Source organism: Crocuta crocuta, unplaced genomic scaffold (assembly GCF_008692635.1).
Source record: "Crocuta crocuta isolate KB4526 unplaced genomic scaffold, BGI_CrCroc_1.0 scaffold886, whole genome shotgun sequence".
NCBI classification, from domain to species: domain Eukaryota; kingdom Metazoa; phylum Chordata; class Mammalia; order Carnivora; family Hyaenidae; genus Crocuta; species Crocuta crocuta.
Window position 1 is genome coordinate 381,444 of NW_027530624.1, and position 15,327 is coordinate 396,770.

Consider the following 15,327-nt stretch of genomic DNA (forward strand, 5'->3'; position numbering starts at 1 on the left):
CGGCTTTGCCTGTGCCCCCCTCCCTTCCGTTTTCACCTTCCTCTCCTCCTTTCCTCCCTCCTTCCCCTCCATTTGCTCCTTCCCCCTCTTCTCTCTCCCCTTCTCTCCTCCATTTTCTCCTTTCCCCTTCCTCCCTTCCCTGGCCCACCCTCTCCTCTTCCACCTGTCCTTCCTGCCTGCTCCAGGGAGCCCCCGTTTTNCCGTTCACCTCAGCTTCTCCTCACCCTTCTTCTTGGTGCACAGCTCAGTCTCGTCCCCAGCCCCTGGGGTCCTGAGGGGCTGCCTGGCTCTTACTTGTGGGCTCACGCCTTCTCCGGGACTGCTGGCCAGTCTCCGTCCCCGCTTTCTCCAGCCTTCTCCAGCCGCGGTCCCCCGGTGACCGGCTGGGCTCCGCTCTCCCCCTCTGTTTCCGCCTCTCTTCTTTCCTCATCCTCTCTGCCTGCCATCCCTATCCCATCCGCCGGCTGTCTCCCGGAGATGTCTTTCCCTTTTTTTCCAGTCTCCATTTCGTGTGTCTCTCTCGGGCCTCTCTCTGACTCTGTCCAACTTCTCTCTTCTTTGCTGTTAGCCTAACTCTTTCTTGGTCTGTCTCTGTTGATCTCTCTCTCTCTCTCTCTCTGTCTGTCTCAAAACTCCCTGTCTCGTCTGGCTCCTTTGGAGGCACCCACAGGTCTGGCCCTCTGTCCGCTTCTCCCTGTCTATGCTTTGCTCCGCCTGTGCCACTGCCCGCCCGCCCTCCCCTGCCCCTGCACATGGAGCCCATCTTCCTGTTCACTTTCCTGCTCTCCTCCCCCAGATCCACTCTGGGTCCCNCCCTGCCTCGGGGCTTGTGGGCCCTGGGGTTGACCAGCCTCCTCAGGACACCCTGGTGGATGCACCTCCGTGTGGACTAGCCCCCTTATGTGGGCACTCGCCCTGTCCACTGCCTGTGCCTGTCGCTCTTCCCCCCTGCCTCCATTTCCCTCCCTGGCCCTCACAGCCCCTTCTAGTTTGTGTCTGCCCCACGCGCCCCTCCCTCTTCTCTAGATCTGCTGTGTGGCTCTGGCAAACGTCCTCTCCAGCTCTCTCTTCCAGCTAGCCCTCTTCCTCTTCAGAGTTTTGCGGATTTTTCCCCTTCCTGCAGTCTGTGCACCTGTTGTGTTCTTGTGTTTGTGCCCTCCGCCTCACCCCTCTCGTCTCAGCCATTTGCCTTCTCACCTTGGCGATGTCTTGCCTGCCCGTCTGTCTCCCTCCCCTGGCAGGGCCCCTCACTCGGCTCCTTCTGCCTGGTTGGCGGCTAAGCTTCCACCGGTTTTGCCTAAGTGTCTGGGCCTGTGGGGCCCAGGCCTGTCTGATTCCCGGCCTCTGCTATCTCACGCTCTCCGTCTAGTCTCCGTTTCCTCTGGCGTCTCACTTCTAGGCGGCCTGTGTGCGTCCTTGTCTCTCATTTAGCCCCAGTTACTTCCTTTTGGTCTGTCTGTCTTCTGTCTGGGCCTTCCTGCGTGTCTTTGTCCATCTGTTGTCCCGAACCCTGGCCCAACGCTCTGTTTCTGCTCGCACCCGTGTCTGCCACCTGTGGGACCCTACCCCCGGCCCCCGTCTCTCTCTCTGTCTTCCCTGCCCTCTAGTCTCTGTTCCCTGGTTTGTCCCCGGAAGCCCCTGATGTCTCGTCTCGGGATGACCCCCCCCTTCAACTCTTGCCTCTCTCTAAGCCCCGCCCTCCTCAACCCTCCGCCCCACCAGAGTTCTTCCCAGTCCCCCAACTTCCCTTGCTCGTCCACCCTTGGAGTCTTCACTGTAGATCCACATTACCGTCCACAGCCCCCATCCCCTCCATGATGCCCTCCCCCCGCCCCCAGCCTGCCTTTCCCAGAGGCCCTGACAGAGGGACCTGCTCAAGGTCATGTGGGAGTCGGGGCAGAGCAGAGGCTGATTGGGTCTCCTGCTGCCCCTGCCGAGGTTCTCCTGGCCACGTGGATGGTCCAAAATATTGCGCTGTGTCCCTGCCCTCCCTGCCAGGTTTCATTCTGCTGTCGCACTAGCTCAAGCCCTCTGTCTGTGGGGGTCAGGTGGGAGGGGTGCAAGGAGACCCCCAGGCCCACCTCACAGCACTCTGGGCCTCACAGCAACCATTGCCCCTGGAAGCCCCATGTCCCTTCTCTTGGGGCACGGCTCTTGGCCAAGAAAAGCTGTGCATCTAGCCACGCTCATCCCTGCCTGGGGGCTGCCCCATGGAAGGCTGGGGTACCTGGAGGACTCTAACTCCCTGGGGACGGAGCAGTTCTGGGGAGCAGAGATGCACTGTCTCCCCCTGATCGTCCGTTCCCCCAAGCAGGGGGGGGGGGCTGTAGTCTGGGACCCGCTTTGGCAGACAGCGCACTCCCTGCCTCACTCGCTCTTCCCTTCCAGCTCTCTCTGGTGGCATCTCAAGTGGGTTTGTGTCCTCTCTCCATTCTCTGTATTCCTGCTCTAGTCTGTGTCTCTCCTGTGCCTTCATTTCCCTCTCTGCTGCCTGCCCTGTGCTCCTCTCCCCACCCTGCCCTTCCTCCAGCTCCCCGGCTCCCTGCCTTCCTGCCTCATCTTCCTTCTTGCCCCAGTCCTGTCCGTACCTACCCGAAACTCCCTTGTCCTCTTCATCTCTGTTCCCCCCTTTTCTGTCTTCTTATCTTCTTGCTCCCTTGCATTTTTGTCCATTTTTCTCGTTCTCCTTTCCTGAGTGTCTTTGTGTTTTCCTGTCTAAGCCTCTCTTCCTATTTCTGTCCTCTCTTTCTTTACTTTCTTTTCTTTTTTTTATTTTAGCTCCTTAGCGGCCTCGGGTCCATCCATCTGTCTCCATCTGTGTGTCTCCATGTGTGTCTCCGTCTCTCTCCCTCATTCCCTCGCTCCTCAAGTTTCTTTAACTCCCGGATACTCTCCCCTCCAGACCCCGGATGTCCAGGCCTCTCTCCCCATGGGATTGTGGGAACCAGGGACGTCAGGAAAGTGGCAAGTGAGGCCTGGGATGGGGTTGCCTAGCAACCACCGCATCCTCTCCAGCCAGTTTCTGTTGCCTAGTAACGGCTGCCTGCCCAGAGACAGGGGCGGGACTGGGTGGGGGGGGTGGCACTTCCTGGTTTTCTACTGGGGTGGGGATGGTCCCTGGGATTTGCTCTCACCTGAGACCCCTCCCATTAGGGTAGCTGTGAATGTCCTTTAGAAGTGCCTGTCCCACTCAGTGCTGTGAACTCCTCCCTGGTAGTGCTCCTCAGAGCCTAAGCTTTCTTCGTAGCAATGCCCTGGGTATTGTCAGCTTCTAACACGGGCAGGGCCCTTCAGCGCTCACTCACGGCGTCCCGGGGGCTGCAGTCGCCACCCTGCCTAGCAGTCCTCCGAAGGGCTCCGAGGCTCCCATCTCAGCCGTCTCCCCATGGGTGGGGGGATCCCTGCAGGTGGCGAGTGGGGGCCGCGGCAGCTGCGTCCCCATGAGGAGGGGAGGAAGATGCCGGCTGAGCTGCTGCTGCTGCTGATTGTTGCCTTCGCCAGCCCCAGCTGCCAGGTGCTCTCATCGCTGCGCATGGGTGAGGCCCTACAGCCCCTGCCCTGCCCCTGCAGAGACCCTCCCAAGCATGCCAGCCCCTCAGGACCCAGGACTCTGGCTTCAAGTTTCAGCTGTCCTCAGCACCAAGGAATAGCAGCCCCCAGTGCCTTCTGCCCACCCTCCTCATCCCCGGGACCCAGCAGCCCAGACCCCCCAGCTCTGTCCAACCTTAGATTCAGGAGTCTAGACCCATGTCGGCATCCCCACCCCTCCCTTAGAGCCCAGGAGTCTAGGACTCCAGCCTCTCCTCTCTCAGGACCCAGGAGTCCGGTCCCCAACCCCTGTGTCCCCTCAGCTGCAATCCTGGATGACCAGACAGTGTGTGGCCGCGGCGAACGTCTGGCCCTGGCTCTGGCCCGGGAGCAGATCAACGGGATCATCGAGGTCCCAGCCAAGGCCCGGGTGGAAGTAGACATCTTTGAGCTTCAGCGGGACAGCCAGTACGAGACCACGGACACCAGTGAGCAGGGCCACGGGGGGCGCGGGGTGAGGCAGGGCAGGCTGGTAGCCCTCAGTCTGTCCCATAGCTCCTGGCCTCCTCAGCTTGCTTGCTTTGTCTCTTTTTAGCTCCGCCTGCCCCTTCCTTCACGTCTGCTCTGCCTTTTCCTTCCCAGAGATGGTGCTGCTGGGCATGGGGAGGTGGGGAGGGTGTGCCAGCCCCAGCCCTGCCCTGTAAGAGCTGAGGGCCTCATTTGAAAGATAAACTCATGGCTGGCTGGGGATGCAGTGCCCGGAGCGGAGTAATACGGGGCCTGTGCGGTGAGGCCAGGGGACCTCGGGCCGGGACAGTGAAGGCGTTCTAGAGAAGGCTAAACCAAAGTTCTGAGGTCTGAAAGGCAAGCAGAATGTAGAGAACGAGGCATTGCTCAAAGTATGCCCCATAAAACAGCAGTCACATAGTAGGGGTGCATAAGTATTCGTTGGATACTGACATACTGAGCAAATGTTAATGGGTATTTTTTGAACAAACGTGTGGGGGTTGTGTACGTCAGGAGATGCTGTCTCCAATGTGTTTTAGGCTGGTTTTATTTCTTGCAGGCCTTATCAGAGCCTTTGATACATTCATATATGTTTCATGTTAGTCAGGGGGAGAATGGGATACAGTGTTCCTTGTGCTTTTCTTACTGGTGCAGCACAGAACACAACTGGGAGAAGCTGGGACAGAGAGTGAGGAGATACATGGTATTCTAGGCATATGCTACAGTCTGGAGCCGGAGCTGAGGAGTGGGGTATGTGGAGTCAAGGAATGGAGTGTGGGGTCGAACCTGTCCTGGCTACCTGGACTCAGGACACATTTGGTGGGATCATGGGAGACTTTAGGGTTGAAGCGTGACAGCCGTGGGAGGTGAGGCTGGGCAGATTGGCGGGCCGGTTCAAAGGCACCAAAGTGGCTGGAAGATGCCACCTTCAGCTGTAGGCAAAAGGGAGCCACCAATGGGTTTAGGCCAGGGAGCTGGCTTCTGGAAGGTGAACCTGGAGGCTAGATTTGGGTGATCGTGCCTGAGCTGCATGCTTGAGTGGAGAGCCCTAAAGTAGTGCAGGGGAGAGAAGGGGAAAGATATGAGAAAATTTGAGGACAAAAGAGAGACAGGACTTGGTAACTAATTTGCCCGTTCAGAGAAGGATCGTTTCTAGGTATTTGGTCTGTGTAAACGGGGCCTTCAGCAATGTGGAAGGCACAGAAGAATCAAGTTTAGAGGAAGGTAAGGCATTTAGTTAAGATGCTTCTAGTTGGATGTGGCAGAAACCTACTCAGGCTGCCTTAAGGGAAAAAGAGAACTTAGCAGCTTATAATACTAGAAGGCCTAAGGACTAGTTTCAGGCATGGCTAAGTCCAGGTACTTAAATGATATCCCGGGACTGTTTCAGGCATGGTTAGATCCAGGCACTCAAATCATGTCCCAGGAAGCTCTGTCTTCTGTCTTCATCTGTGGGTCCCGCTTTCCTCTAAGTTGGCTTCATTTTCAGGAATACCCTCCCTAACTGGTGGCAAGATGCCCCAGTAGCTCAAAGCCCACATCTTACCAGTTTAGCAAACCATGTAATAATTATAGCAGAAACCTGGGGAAGGCTCGTGATGGCCTGGTTGGAGCCTGTCGCTGTCACTGAACCGATCGCCGCGGCCAAGACAGTGTGGTTCCGTGATCCTCGCGTGGGTGCCAGCCAGTCCCGGGAAACCTATGGTGCCCTGAGGAGGAGTTAGGGTTTTGCCATGAGGATGGGCACCAGGCAGGCAGGAAAACAGCTTCCACATCCCAGTCTTGAGCCGCGTGAGCTTAAGGGAAAAGAAGCCAGAAGAAAGAGAAGCAAGTGAATGCCCCAGGAGAGCGGTGTTTGGGATGTGGGGTGGAGGGGGGCCCTCGGCTGTGGGTGTGGGGTTGAGGGGCTGTGGGGGGCGTGCCCTAGGTTGCAGCATTGTTAGGGAGGAGGAGGGAGATAGAAGCTGAGGAGCGTTAGCTTCGCAGCCAGGAGGTCCCTGGTCTCTCCTATTTGTTTCTCCTTTGTTTCCATCTTGGTCTGACCCATCCCTCTTGCCATTTCTCCCCATCTGTCTCTGTCTTGTCCGCTGCAGCGGGTGGGGTGGTGGATTGGGCCTCTGGGTCCCGGGTGGTGGAGGGGGACCAGGAAGCTCTAAGGATCGGATGCGCTCCCGGGTCAGGTGGGGACAGAGAGGAAGGTCCCTGACTGCGGCCTCTTCCCACCCCTCGCAGTGTGTCAGATCCTGCCCAAGGGGGTCGTGTCCGTCCTGGGGCCCTCCTCCAGCCCTGCGTCTGCCTCCACCGTGAGCCACATCTGTGGGGAGAAGGAGGTGAGCGGAGCATGGGGCAGGGCAGGGCAGGGGTGGGTCCCTGGGAGGTGAGGCCGGGGAGGAGGCCGCAGGATAGAAGCAAAGGCTCCTTCTTTGTTCAGATCCCCCACATCAAGGTGGGTCCCGAGGAGACACCCCGCCTGCAGTACCTGCGCTTCGCGTCCGTCAGCCTGTACCCCAGTAATGAGGACGTCAGCCTGGCGGTCTCCCGAATCCTCAAGTCCTTCAACTACCCCTCGGCCAGCCTCATCTGCGCCAAGGCCGAGTGTGAGGGAGAACTGGATGTTTTGTTTTTCCTCCCCCCAGACTCCCCTGCCCAAGAGATCTGGTCTCCCGCACGGCCCAGGTTCCCCTGGGCCCCACCATCCTTCCCCTCCAGGAGCCCAGAGCCCCCCACTTCCCCAAACAGGCCACTTAGTCAGCAGATGGTGACCGGCACCTGTGTGCCAGGTCCCCACAAGGCTCTGGCGGTTTCACACTCAGCGTGTGGTCCCTGAATGGACTCCAGGGTCAGAAGGGGGACACTGTGGCTGAGCGGTTGTGACGCAGCATGATCCATGGTCCGTCGGCAGGCATGCCAGGTGCCATCAGAGCACATGGGAGGGAATCTTCCCCGGGTCTGGAAGGTTCAGATCCTGTGTCCCCAAGAAAGGGGCCTCTAAGCTGGACCTACAGGTTGGGGAGGAGTTGGGGTCAGGGAGAGGGGAGTGTGTGGCGAGGCAGGGGCCGGGGCCCCAGGGAATGTGGCCCCTCTGGGAGGCTCCGGGACACTCCCAGGGAGCCCGGCGTCCAGCATGGGAACAGTGGGGTGGCACATGCAGGAGGCACGATCATGCAGGGCCCGGCACCTCTCCCTGAACATGATGGTGGTGGAGGAAGTTTCCAGAGCAGGGTGGGGCAGGGGCCATGGCTGGTGTGCGTCGCAGGAAGAGAGAACTGACTGGAGAGCGCGGGAGCTGTGGCCGGGAGGCCAGCGGCGGGCAGGGAGGAGGAGCACCGGTCAGGTCTTTGGTGGTGGCGGCGGCAGCAGGCAGGAGAGGCCAGGATGGGTCTGCGGAGCCACGAGGGAAGGGAGAGTGTGGCGTCGCAGGTGGTGACATGGCTCTGCCCGAGGAGGAGGGAACAATCAGGTCGAGGCGCAGTTGGGGGCAGGCGTCTTGGAGACCATCAAGTAAGGGTGTCGGGGAGGCTGGTGGGTTTGTGGGTGCACAGCTGGAGAGAGAGAGGGCCATGCTCAGTAACTTCAGGAGAAATTCGTCTTTTGGGAGGTATTTACTGGACGCCAGCCATGGCCCAGACCTTGTTCTTCATCCTGGGGATAGAGTGGTGTGTGCGCAAGCCCGGGAGAACCCCGTCCTTGTCAGTCTCATGGGAGGAGCTAGGAAGTAGTAAGTCCTCTGGACAAACAGGGGAGGGTAACGGGGATTAGGGGTGCTGGAGGAAGGGGGTGCTATTCGAAATGGGATGGTGGTCACCTCATCGAGGAGGTGACATCTGGGTAAAGATGGGGAGGGAGAGAGCAGCGGTGGTGGGGTCCGGGGAGAAGAGGAAATAGCTTGTGTAAAGGCCACAGGGCAGGGGAGTGGCTGTGGTGTGTGCGAGACAGTGAGGGCAGGGGGACGGTGAGGGGTGGACAGGTGGAGTGGGGCCCGGGGGCTGTGAGGATGTGGGTCTCGCTCTGAATGAGCCAGAAGCCGTTAGAGGGTTTGGGGCAGAGGAGGCACACAGCTGCTTTACGTGGCTGTGGCTGCTGCGAAGGGAACGGACCTGGGGGAGGGTGTGGCTGTCATAACAGGTGAGAGAAGACAGTGGTTCAGGCCAGGGTGGCAGCGGCGGTGGCGCGGCACTTGGGGTCCGCTGTACTCTGCAGGTGGAACCTGGATGTGGGTGGGAGAGAGAGGGAGGGAGGGGGGAGGCCAGGCTGCCGTCAGGGTTTGGGCTGAGCGACTGGCAGGGGTGGGGTGACTTGGATGGGAGGAGTGGAATGTGGCTTGCCTGAGTGAAGTGTGAGATCCCTGTCACGTGTCCCAGTGGTGGAAAGGTGGCAGGGGACAGGCGTGTGGAGGTCGAGCACAGGGTCCCTGAACCCCGTACCCCAAGAGAGCCACCCACGCTCTGGGCAGCACAGCCCTTGGCCCCTCCCGGGCTCCCCTATGCTGGAGGAGGAGGAAGTGTCGCCTGGGACACTTACAAGGACCCTGACCCGGGCCCTCCTGCTCCCCCAGGCCTCTTGCGGTTGGAGGAGCTCGTGCGTGGCTTCCTCATCTCCAAGGAGACGCTGTCGGTGAGGATGCTGGATGACAGCCGGGACCCCACGCCGCTGCTCAAGGAGATCCGCGATGACAAGGTGTCTACCATCATCATCGACGCCAACGCGTCCATCTCCCACCTCATCCTCCGTAAGGTGCGTCCCCTGGTCTCTGCTTCCCTACAGGCTTGGGACAGAAACATCGGGGTGACAGCAAGTCACCCAGTGCCCTCGGGCCTCAGGGGTCACATGGTAGAGACCTGCTTCCAAGTGGATGATGATCATGAGGCTTGTCTCAGCTTGGCCGCTTTGTGGTTGGGCCCCGGACAGTCGCCTGCCCTCTCTGTGCACAGCTGTGAGGGGCGGTGAGTGAATGGTGGCGAAGCACTTGGGGACAGGTCCTGGCCCAGCGTGGGTGCCAGTGCAGGGAGCTCCCTGTCACCTTCACTGAGTTCCCGCCCTGCCGTGCGGAGGCCCTTTGCATGGATTCTTTAATTGGGCCCCCACCCACCCTGTGAGGCAGACATGATGACCGTTTTGTGGATGAAGGAAATGGGGTCGCAGGGGGAGCCGGGCTGGCTCAAGGGCGCCCAGGTGGGGCTAGCCCCAGCGCCCCCCACCACATGCCCTCCAGCAGTGACCCACATTCATTAATCATTCATCGCTTCTCTGCTCTTAATTCGTCCTCATAACCTAATCTATATTATTTATTTTTCCCCAGTTTTCTTTCTTTCTTTCTTTTTTTTAAATTAAAACCATATGTCACTGCTGGTCGTAGCGTACAGGAAGATGGGTGGACAGAATCCATAGGGCCCTTGAGGCAAGAAGGCTTAGAGAAAAGGCTTCAGGCTCAGGAGGCAGGCAGGCCGGGGCTGGGGTCCCGCAGGCCCAGCCGAGGGACCCACGGTCACTCTCCTCTCATGGAGCCTCATGATAACAGTTCTTGTCACTCGGCCGACACTGGCTGGTGCCGTGTAATGTTCTTTTTTGTTGTTGTTTTTTAATTTTTTTTTTAACATTTATTCGTTTTTGAGAGAGAGTGCGTGTCAGTGAGAGGCAGAGAGAGAGAAGGAGACACGGAATCCAAAGCAGACTGCAGGCTCTGAGCTGTCAGCACAGAGCCTGATGTGGGGCTCGAACCCACAAACCGCGAGATCATGACCTGAGCGGAAGTCGGACGCTCAACCGACTGAGCCACCCAGGCGCCCCTGCCGTGTAATGTCCTAATGACCGTAGCAGGGACAGGCTTGGGCACCGTGGCAGGAGAGGCCTTCTAGTTTTGTTCGCCTCAAGGGCTATGAAGAAGGGGGCCCCAGACAGGCATTTTGAGATTGCAGTCCTTTGCCTTTTCGCTGAGAAGTGCTTGTAAGGATGGCAGCGGGGGTTAGCTGGCCTGCGACCAGTAGCAGCCCGAACTTGGCTTTGGGGCAGCGTGGGGATAAACTTAAGGTTCAGGTTACCCTCCCAGCCTACCCTGTTTCTCAGGCGTCCCTTGGCCTCTCTGTCTCCAGAAGGCAGTCTTGGAAGTGCTCTCGAGGGGAACATAGGCATCTGGGGGTGCCGTTCTCTCCTCCACCGAGAACTTCCTTCCTCCCGGGGCACCTGGCACCAGTGCAGCATCAGGGAGCGGGGTCTCCCGCTGCCGCCGTGCGGCTCCTTCTCCCCATCTCCGTCTCTGCGTGTCTCTCACTGTGTTTCCCACGGGTGTCTTCACTAGGCCTGTCTCTAAATCTCTCTTCCTCTCTTGGCGTCTCCTCGTTCCTGCCTGTGGGCCTCCGCCTCTTCTGCCGCCCCACACACTCCAGGCCTCAGAGCTGGGAATGACCTCAGCATTTTACAAATACATCCTCACCACCATGGTGCGTACCCCACGCGGCCCCTCCGGCCCCCACCGCCCTCCCGGGGTGTCTGCCCCGTGTGGGGCCTGGCCCCTGGCCTCACCCCTTCTTCTTGGTCCCAGGACTTCCCCATCCTGCACTTGGACGGGATCGTGGAGGACACCTCCAACATCCTGGGCTTCTCCATGTTCAACACCTCACATCCCTTCTACCCCGAGTTTGTGCGCAGCCTCAACATGTCCTGGAGGGAGAACTGTGAAGCCAGCACCTACCCGGGTCCCGCGGTGAGTGCTTCTTCTGTACTTTGGTCACATGGTGCTCAGAACCCTCCTGCGCCCCAAGTACATACTGCGAGGCCTCACGGTGTGGCCCCAAGATAAGTCTGATCTGTTTCTTCTTCTCTCCCTCCCATGCTGCCCCAGCCACACTGGCCTCCTCCAGGTGCCTCTGTGGCCCCAGCACATGCCCACCCCAGGGCCTTTGCACTCACTTCTCCCACTGCTTCACATGTACTTCCCTAGAGAACTCACTCCCTTGTTGCCAAGTCATTGCTCAAACATTCCCTCAGTTATTAGACCTTCCTTGGTCCCCACCGTAAAAACGAGACACTCCCCGCTGATCAGCCCCTTCCCCTACTGTTTTTTCTGCACAGTACCTGTCCCTGCATATCTAATCACCCTGTGGGTTGCTTTATATTTTGCTTAGGTACAGATATGGATATCTAGACTGTAAATTACATGAAGGCAGGAGTTTCCTTCTGTTTTTTTCACCATTTTATCCCCAGCACCTAAATCAGCCCGGCTCAGGGTAGGTGTCCGGTGACACACGTCGAATAAATGCAGACACACAAAAGGTACAGACTCACACGCATTCGTTCCCAGGCCTCTAGTCCTGTGCCAAGGTGCCGAGGCTCTCCTACCACAGAGAAGCGCACACGGACACTGAGTCAGGCGGCGCAGACATACGTGGGCAGAGGCACATTTGTGCGTGCCCCCGCAGCCGTCTCCACAACACGGATACTCAGACCTTCACACCAACCCAGAGAAGACATACTCTCGCAAACACACACACACACACACACACACACACGCACACGCTCTGTGTCCTCAGTCACTGCTCGGAGCCCATCTGTATCAAGTGTTCAATGTATGCCGGGCAGGTTTGAACTCTTCATGTATTATCTTCTTTGGTGCCCACACTGGCACGTGGAGGCTGAGATGACACTTCTCCCCATTTCACAGGGGAGGAAACTGAGGTTCTCAATGGGGTGGGGACCTGGGCCTCCCCAGGAAATAGGAGAGCCGGGCCTCCAGCTCAGAGCCGCTTGCTTGCGGGCGCAGGCTCACAGCCCTGATGCCGCGCCCACCCCGTGTGGAGACAGTCATTTTCGTCCAGCCCCCACACACGTGCCCCCAGACACAGCCAGGCTGTGGCCGTCTCCCTCGCCCTGCGTCAGCCGCGCAGACGCAGAGCCCCAGGCGCACCCTGGGCCCATGAGCATCCCCCTGTGGAGGTGACACAGCTGGCCGTCCACACCTTCCCCGGACAGATGCGGGGCCACGTGATTCAGGAAGCGCTACTCCCACGAAGCCATGGGTGGCACGCACGTTTTCCCCGCTGCCATCTTGACTCCCTGAGAGAGACACTCAGAGACCGGGCCTCACTGCCGGCCTGCACGGTTTCTTGCTCCTGGAGAGACGCGAGTTGTCCGAGGGCCCCGGGGTAGCACCACGGGGGTGTTGGGGCCCCCTGCCTAAGCTGCCTCTTCCTCATCGTCACCCTCCCCCTGCCCCCCACACCAGCTGTCGGCAGCCCTGATGTTCGACGCCGTGCACGTGGTGGTGAGCGCCGTCCGGGAGCTGAACCGCAGCCAGGAGATCGGCGTGAAGCCGCTGGCCTGTACGTCGGCCAACATTTGGCCCCACGGGACCAGCCTCATGAACTACCTGCGCATGGTGAGCGGGGAGCGGGGAGGGCCGAGGGGGCAGGGCCGTCCGTCTCAGGCCGGGCCACTCACTGTGTCCACCCTGTGGCCCCTCTGCCCTCTCCCCCGCCACCAACCCCACCCACCTCCTGCTCTCTCTGGGCCTCTTCCTCCTCCTCTCCTCGGTCTCTCCCCTCCTGACCTCTCTCTACCCGTCCGCACGGCCTTCTCCCTGCTTCTTTGTTCCATCTCCCTTCTTTGGCTGGCGCGTTGTCTTTCTCGATTAACCGCGGTCCTTCCTGGTCCCTCTCCCTCTCTTGTTCGTCTCCTCTCTCTGTCTCCACCCCTCTGGGCCTCTCCTGCCCTTACGTCTGGGCCCCTGCCACCCCTCCCTCTGCCCACCTCCCGCCCTGCTAGGTAGAGTATGATGGGCTGACTGGGCGGGTCGAGTTCAACAGCAAAGGGCAGAGGACCAACTACACCCTGCGCATCCTGGAGAAGTCCCGGCAGGGCCACCGTGAGGTGAGCAGACCCGGCGACACTCCAGGGTCCCGATGGGGTGGGGCCGGCCGGACTTGTGCTGATGGTACCTTCTCTGCCCCAGATTGGGGTCTGGTACTCTAACCGGACCCTGGCCATGAACGCCACCACCCTGGACATCAACCTGTCGCAGACACTGGCCAACAAGACACTGGTGGTCACGACCATTCTGGTGAGTGGCCCTTGCGGGGGGGTGGGGGGGTGGGCAGTAAGTAGCAGGAGGCGCCTCTCCTGAGCGGTGCCCTGGCCCAGTCCTAGTGAAGGAGGGGGATCCCTCGCCTCACACCACACACAGACCAGCAGGCGATGTGACCCACGCACTCAGCAATCCTGATTGTGGCCGCGGTGTCACCGGCCTAGTCGCTGCTGAAACGGGAGCGCACGGGCCCTGCCAGCCGGCTGTCGCGCGGCAGAGATGAGAATGACTAGGGTCATGGGGACCCCACGAGGCTGCTCAGGTAGGGCGCCTCACACCCTTCGTCTGGCCCCCAGAAGTCACGATCGCTAGAGTGGGTCATTTTGCCACCCTTGCCAACTGAGGGTGTCGAAGCGTGACAGCTTACTTAACATCCATCTTGAAGATGCAGGAACCAGGGCCCTGAGCCCAGGCACCTTGCCCCGGGCCCCGTAGCAAGTACGTGGCGGAAGTCACGTCCCTGAGGCCCCGGAGCGTGAGCCGTAGCTGCCCGGCTCTGCATCTCCAGTCCTTTGTACTTGAGCACGAGCCAAGGACGTGGTCCCGTAGCCCCCGTGGGTGCCGCTCCTGCGTTTAGCAGATCAGAGACCAAGGGCCTTTGTGCGTCAGCGACAATTTACAGAGCACCCGTTCTATACCAGTCGCTGTGCTGGGCCCTGCTCTGTACACCTCTCAGCCACTCCAGGAGATTTGTCCGGTTTTCATTTGGAAGGTAAGGAAGCAGGTCACAGGGCAAACCCCGGCTGCAGCCGAGTGACCTGCTTGGGGCCTGCGCCCTCTCTCCTGCACCCTGCCACAGGGCCACCAGGGGGTCCCGGAGGCGGTGAGACACAGGACCTGGTGGGCTAGAGGCAGCCCAGAGCGGCTGGGCCCGGAGGCTGGTGTGCCAGGCAGCCATGGCCCTGGCCTGTTGGCACGTGCCATCTCTGGGAGCCCCTCAGCCAGCCCGTGAGCTGGGCCGGCTCATCACTGTGGGCGCGGAGGGTCCCGCAGGACGTCAGAGGCCCCCTCGAGTCACATAGTGCAGAGCTGTTCTCTCGGTCCCTAGGGGACTCCTGATCTAATGTGGACCTCGCGTCCCTCTGGAGAGGGGCCAGTGAGCCTGCTGGGGAGGGACAGATGGCCTCCCGACGGGAAGCCAGACACTTCGTAACAGCCTCAGTGAGGGGCCCTGAGGGCGGGGCTGGGCTGGCTGGGAGAAGTCACACCTGTGTGCGCCGGGGAGTATGGTCAGGCCCGGAGGCTTCGTGGGGCCAGAAGAGACGGGGTTCTAGGTGGGGAGCCGGGACAGAGGTCAGGGAGAGGGTCGTCAGGAGAGCCGCGCCATGACCCTGGACGCTTCATCTCTTTCTCATGCTTGTCTCTTCTTTTCTCCAAGAGCCAGCATTGTTCCCTTCCTGACGTGTATGCCTCTCTTGATGGATTCATTCATTCATTCACTCATTCATTCATTCATTCCACAAATATTTGCTGAAGCTGCTGTGCACCAGACCTTACACAAATGCCAGAAGCACATGAATAGTCACAGATGGTCTTGTGGTTTCCTTACTCCTGAGCAGCCCTGGGGGAGGAGATCCCAGTCTGATGGAGGAGACAGACCTGGATGTGATCATTCCAACACAGGGTAATGAGGGACACCTCCCCCCCACCCATAGAAAGGAGGAACTGACTCAGCTTTAGAAGGTTTGAGGAAGACTTCACAAAGGAGGTGGCATTAGACAGGACTTTAGAAGCTGTGAAGGGGGTGCACCTGGGTGGTTCAGCCAGTTAAGCATACGACTTTGTCTCAGGTCATGATTGCACAGTTTGTGGGTTCGGGCCTCGAGCTGGGTTCTGTATTGGCAGCATAGATCCCGCTTGGGATTCTCTCTTTCCCTCTCCCTCTGTCTCTCTCTCTCAAAAATAAATAAAATATAAACATCTAAAAAAAAAGAAGCCGTAGAGGAATGGGGAGCACACAGAGGGAATGGGCGGACATCCCCGGAAGCATGAGCTATAGGAACATGGGGCCCTAGGAAATGTTTGCCGGACCAGGTGTGGAGGCAGCGGCCTCGTGTGCACAGCTGGACGTGCCCATGTGTTCACCGGTGTTTTCTGACTGGTATTCCCTTGGGCAGGGCCTGGGTCAGGCATTTGGGGATTCAGACATGAGCCAGACTGGGTGCCTGGGACCAGATGTGGTCAGGATTTGCCTTTTTCCCTACTCTGTCCCCGGG

At 59.4% G+C, this 15,327-nt stretch overlaps 1 protein-coding gene across 1 annotated transcript; it reads left to right on the top strand.

The window, feature by feature from the left end:
• Positions 1–3,435: 3,435 nt before the first annotated feature.
• On the top strand, positions 3,436–12,891 carry GRIK5 (glutamate ionotropic receptor kainate type subunit 5). The gene is made up of 9 exons (XM_077768169.1): positions 3,436–3,536; positions 3,852–4,016; positions 6,268–6,365; positions 6,467–6,632; positions 8,591–8,769; positions 10,419–10,472; positions 10,574–10,735; positions 12,254–12,406; positions 12,797–12,891. Exons 1-9 carry the CDS (start codon positions 3,458–3,460, stop codon positions 12,809–12,811), a joined length of 1,071 nt encoding a protein of 356 aa, XP_077624295.1. The 5' UTR covers positions 3,436–3,457; the 3' UTR covers positions 12,812–12,891.
• Positions 12,892–15,327: the final 2,436 nt, after the last annotated feature.